The 5,000-nt window shown below is 51.9% G+C and overlaps 3 protein-coding genes across 3 annotated transcripts in view; 2 read left to right on the top strand and 1 right to left on the bottom strand.

Annotated features, from left to right (window-relative positions):
- Positions 1-859, top strand: part of LOC126578330 (sarcolemmal membrane-associated protein-like) — a 21,469-nt gene extending 20,610 nt beyond the window's left edge. Inside the window, exon 11 of the mRNA XM_050240768.1 lies at positions 1-859. This exon is cut by the window's left edge and continues 2,264 nt beyond it. The gene's annotated coding sequence lies outside the window, so the exon portion shown is untranslated.
- Positions 860-1,502: 643 nt separating this feature from the next.
- Positions 1,503-4,635, bottom strand: LOC126578331 (possible lysine-specific histone demethylase 1). Its single transcript, XM_050240769.1, has one exon. The coding sequence runs from the start codon at positions 4,436-4,438 to the stop codon at positions 1,646-1,648; it is 2,793 nt and encodes a 930-aa protein (XP_050096726.1). The 5' UTR covers positions 4,439-4,635; the 3' UTR covers positions 1,503-1,645.
- Positions 4,636-4,778: 143 nt separating this feature from the next.
- Positions 4,779-5,000, top strand: part of LOC126578329 (uncharacterized) — a 6,268-nt gene continuing 6,046 nt past the window's right edge. Inside the window, exon 1 of the mRNA XM_050240767.1 lies at positions 4,779-5,000. This exon is cut by the window's right edge and continues 190 nt beyond it. Within this exon, the coding sequence (XP_050096724.1) occupies positions 4,872-5,000 (129 nt within the window). The 5' untranslated portion in view covers positions 4,779-4,871.

Below are 5,000 nucleotides of genomic sequence, written 5' to 3'. Positions count from 1 at the left end.
CGATACCAGTGTTTGCCACAGAGCTTACAACCAACCCCACCACCTTCTTCACGTCCACTATAAGATCAAACACCATACTAACTACTACTATTACTACTCTCACTCTATGAAAGCAATCTTTTGCTAACCGCAGGCGCCACCCATTAGAATGTCTGGGGCTCTGTGGGTGCATGTGGTCCTGGCCAATCCATTTTTATAGGAGCGGGAGAGAGAGCAGCCTTGCCATGTCGCTCTCTTTCCATCGTGCGCTACACGGTGCGAGGCATTCTATTGTTTTTTTTTTGCAAAGCTTTCATTTTCCTGTACTCTCATGCACCATCGTTGGCTAGGCTAGCTTTTATAAGAATCTATATTAAACCTTGTAATAATAATGATGATAATACGCATATTACACTTATACGCAAAGCACTGATTCTTCAAGTCTACTGACACATACCGACCCCCTCCCAGTGCACACCGTGGCATCCACAGGCAGGGCAGCGAGCGTGTAGAGGGGAGTGCGTGCTATGTGTTTACAATAATTCAGTCACTCCTGGCGAGCCGAACCACAAATCGAAGACAAATAAGAAGTGAAACTATCGAACATATGGTCATTCAATAGCAGCACACACGATTCCCGATCGCCAACTCAGAAGTGGGTTGGGTTAGGTTTGACCATCCGGGAATGTAAAGTACAAAAAAAACACGGAAATAACAAACAGAAAAAAAACGAACAAAACGAAAACGGTATCGGAAACGGAAAGATTAATAGCAAGAAAGAGGCAACGTTAAAGTCATGGTGGAAATGAAAGTGTCAAGAATGCAATGCGCTTTTGCTGAAAATTAGAGAAACTGAATAGAATAGTGAGATAGATAGTCGGTGACCAGAAGCCACAGCCACGGAAGCACTTATCTTGTTTCACAGGGGAGATGTGGCGGTATAACTCGGCTTGCAGTGTTGTATTATATAGAAACCCCGAGCCGCGGAAATATAGTCGAGAGAAACACTAACTGAACGGACATGGCGGAGGAACTCGAAAGGATAGAAGAAAAAAAATAACCATACACGAAAATCGCGCGAAAACAGCAGAATCATTGTGAGAGGGAGAGAGAGAGTTGAGAGGACAAAGTAAGTAATAGTTGAAAAGAAAAATAAACCCGATAAAATGATAAAATAGTAGCCAACAGAGTGGTTCATACAGCAGCAGATCGGTCAACAGATTTCTTTCTCAAGCCAAATCAAAGTGGCATTTGAATTCAGAAGACGAGGTTGTGTATGGGTGCTAATACATCTAGTTAGCCTAGTTGAATATATTTGTTCGTTTTCAGTTATCTACAGCATCGAGTATGGCAAACGATGGGTGGGAACATGGATACTCATAACCGTGTATGACTTTCCCCTTTCCACTAAAAGCACATCCTTAATGGCATATACTACTTCATTCATCGATTTCATAGTGTGTATGTGTGTTTGAGTGTAGTGTGCTGTTCTTTTGGTCGGTAGTGCAAAAACATCAAAGAAGTGTGTCTAAGTGTAGTGTAGTTCAAAGGACAAAACATGGAGTAGAGAATGAAAAGGAGCGCAGTAAGATCCCCCTGCTCATGCTAAGTGTGGGCTTGTGCGTTCAGTAGACGACCGAGGGGGGGCTCGCTCCTCCAAAAGGCATTATTTCTTCGCATCCTCCTTCGGTGATTCAGGGTACGCGCTAGGAAAACCGAGATAGTAGTCAGCGATGCGGCCCGCCTCTCGCAAACCGCTCAACAGTGCCCCATGGACGGTGGCGGGATAGTTGCGGATCGTGTGCTCGCCAGCGAAGAACAACCGCGGAATCTCAACCGGTTGGTTAGGATCGAAAGCACCTTCCTCACCGTCGTCGGGGCCTGCTTTGGGATCGCCCTCGCCAGTACGGCGGCGACCATTGCTGCTGCTGCTACTGCTGCTGTTGTCATGGTGTTGCTGTGGTTTACTACTGCTGCTGCTGCTGGCGGCGCTACTACTACCAGCGCTAGTGCTTGGAGCTGTTGTGTTGTTTGTGGCAGTGCTGGTAGATGGTTTTGGTTCTGGTGGTGGTGCTGGCGGAGTGACGGGCGCGGCCAGGAGATCATAATCACTGCCGGAAGACCCGACCGATACGAAGCTGTACGAACCGCGTGCCCACGGATCGGCCCGCCAGCGTGTGACGACCGTTTCCTTCGGTTGCGGTACGGCCGAATTCCCGAAGATACCCTTCAGCACCGCGATGCACCGTCCAACGATCACATCATCCGACACGTTCTCCATGATGGCCGCCGATTGACCAGCGACTAGTGCGAGCAGGACGGGCGATTGCGAGATGTTCCAGAACAGAAACAGCTCCCCACGGCTCGCGGTCGTACTGCCAACGTGCCCGAAGAGATTCGTGTTGGCGTCCCAGAAGATCCGCTCGAAGCACAGTACGACCTTGTTGAGATTGCCGAACCCGAGCCGACGGATTGCGGACTGTTTCCACTCCGGTAGCGGTGGATCGAACCGGACCGTATTGAGTTGTCGCGATTCTTCGGCTATGGCCACCTTTAGCACACCGAGCGTCAGCGTACAGAGCACGAGATCGGCTTTGTAGCAAACGGATGAGTTGTTGGATTTGAGATCCGCCGTCACCTCGACACCGCCCGGTCGGTAGCGGATGCAGGTGACGGCCGTGTTAACCCGCACGTCCAGATTCTCGGTCAACGCGAGCGGTACACACGAGTAACCGTTCTTCACCGTCGTATGGCTTCCGATGAACTCGAAATCATCGTCCTGATCCCAGTGTTTCAGCGACAGATTGCTCAACGGTGTCGCGTTCGCAAACTCCAAGTTTGCAAAGTGCCAATCCAGGATCTGGCGGTCCTTGGACGATAGGTACACCTCGGAGACTTGCTCGTTTTCGAGCTCCTTAATTTTCGCCTCAATCTCCGCCTGATTGGCCTGCAATCGTTCTACCTCCTTCCAGGCATGCTGCTCCTCCCGTACCGTCACTCGTAGCTGAAACTCGTGATCGAAATACTTGGCCGCGGTTGCATCGATCGCCCCACCCGCCACCACTTCATTCAGCGTCGTCGGGGTCACCTTGGGTGGCTTTGTGTCTATGAGTTCTTGCGCTTTTGCTTTCAGTTCCCGTATCCTGGCAAACGCTTCCTTCAGTCGCTTTTCATTCTCGATCAGTTTGCGCTGCTCGGCGATAATGCTGCCCAAGTGCTTCACCTGTTGCTCCTTCACGTGTTTCTCCTGCAGCTTGATGACCCACTCGAGGGCTTGGCCAAGTGAAACCGGATGATTGCCGGCGTAGTTAATGTCCACCTGGTGCGAAAGGTAGCTGGTCGCTTCGAGCAACCGGTTAAACTCGCGCTCTACCATATCATCTTTGTGCTTGGGGACGGGTTTTCCCCCCGCTCCGTACAGGGGACAGGTTGGCTTGATCGGGCACATCTCCATGCCCGTCTGCTTGCTGAGAATGGTGATCGGATTGCCCCAGATACCGGTCACTACCATGGCACCCAGATCGGCCGTATAGGCGTTCTTGCGGAACGTCGCTATACGTCCACCGACGCGATCCCGTGCCTCCAGGACGATCACATCGAAACCGAGCTGCTGCAGCTGTTGCGCGGCCGAAAGCCCTGAGATGCCAGCACCGATCACGATCACCTTGGCGAACTTTTTCGTCGGCAGCGGTTTCAATCGCTTGAAAATGCCAAAGTTGATGAACCCATGGCGCTCGAGGAAAGCGTGCACCTTACGGACGAGGGCCGGATCACTGTCGAACGGTGGTTCCATCTTGGTCAGTGTGTTCTCCACCGTCAGCTGGACCGTGGGGTCCTCGATCCACATCTGCAGGATACGGTTCCGTACGTTCAGGAACACCCGGACCGTCACAAGCCCGTGTTGCATTATCTCCGGGAAGCAGACCGCTTCCGAGGCCGTCATTTTGTCCACGGGTAGTCGAGATTGGAAAGCGGCACCTTCCAGCCCGGTCATGAGTTCTTTGTACCGATTTGGGTCTGTGTCGGCACCACCAGCTGCACCACCACCGGTCCCCGAGGGTTTATCGTCAGACGCATCACGACGCTTCATTTTGGGCTGGGGTGTGGACGCGTCCTGTAGATGCGGCTTTGGTGGTGTCCCTTTTCGGTCCTTGTCCGTCGAGGGTGTACCCGTTTGTTGGCCATCGGCACCTTCACAGACACTATCTGGGCGTACCGCTTTCGCTCCATTGTCCCCGTACTCCACCTTCGTTTTCTTGCGCCGGCTGGTACGACGGCCTTCATCGGATTCGGAGATGGCGCGCCGTTTCGCGCTCACGTCCGGTGTGTTTATCTCGCAATCCGATTCGTCGCTGATGATCGTCACCGTTTCGACGGTGGCCGTGTCCCCCTCACCGCGCTGCTGCTGCGTCCCCGAACTACCGCTTATCGTTGTCGTCATTGTGGAGGAACCATTCATTTTTACGGTGTCCTTCCTGACCGCTTTGGCCTACATCGCTTTTCTGGGCCTCGGCTGGATGGACGGCTCTAACGGGCGTTGTCCCAGCGGAAAGCGGATTAAGACCTTCCAGGAAACTCCCGGTCGTTGAACTACACTAGTGAAACAATCACAAAACGCCACAAAAAACGGGAAATCTTTCCGGCCACCGTCCTGGAGTTCGTCCTTTCAGTTTTGTCTTTTTTTTTTTTGACAGCATCGATGCTGTCAGTCGCCATTTGCCCCCCGCGTTGTGTATGAACCTTGGAACGTTCGAAACGATATTTTTGTGCCTCAAACGATATTTCGTTCCGAAACGCGAGAGAAGGAGGTCATTTTTGAGGAGGATTTTCAGATATTTTCCAAGAGTTTCTCGGATCGTGCATGAATTCTCGTCGTTGTGCTAGGCTTACGGATGCTGGTGGACACGCGTGTATCCGATTCGATGGAGGAGAAGAAGCTTGACCTTCCGGACGGGCTGATTTTGGTAAGCGATGATTCACAGGAGGAGCTGTCGGACGAGCATGAGGAGGGGGAAATTCCG

This window comes from Anopheles aquasalis, chromosome 3, assembly GCF_943734665.1.
Source record: "Anopheles aquasalis chromosome 3, idAnoAquaMG_Q_19, whole genome shotgun sequence".
NCBI lineage: Eukaryota > Metazoa > Arthropoda > Insecta > Diptera > Culicidae > Anopheles > Anopheles aquasalis.
This window is presented reverse-complemented; position numbering and strand designations above follow the sequence as displayed.

Excerpts from the sequence above, each read along its gene's own strand:
- LOC126578331 (XM_050240769.1), bottom strand. The coding sequence starts at position 4,438 with ATGAATGGTTCCTCCACAATGACGACAACGATAAGCGGTAGTTCGGGG.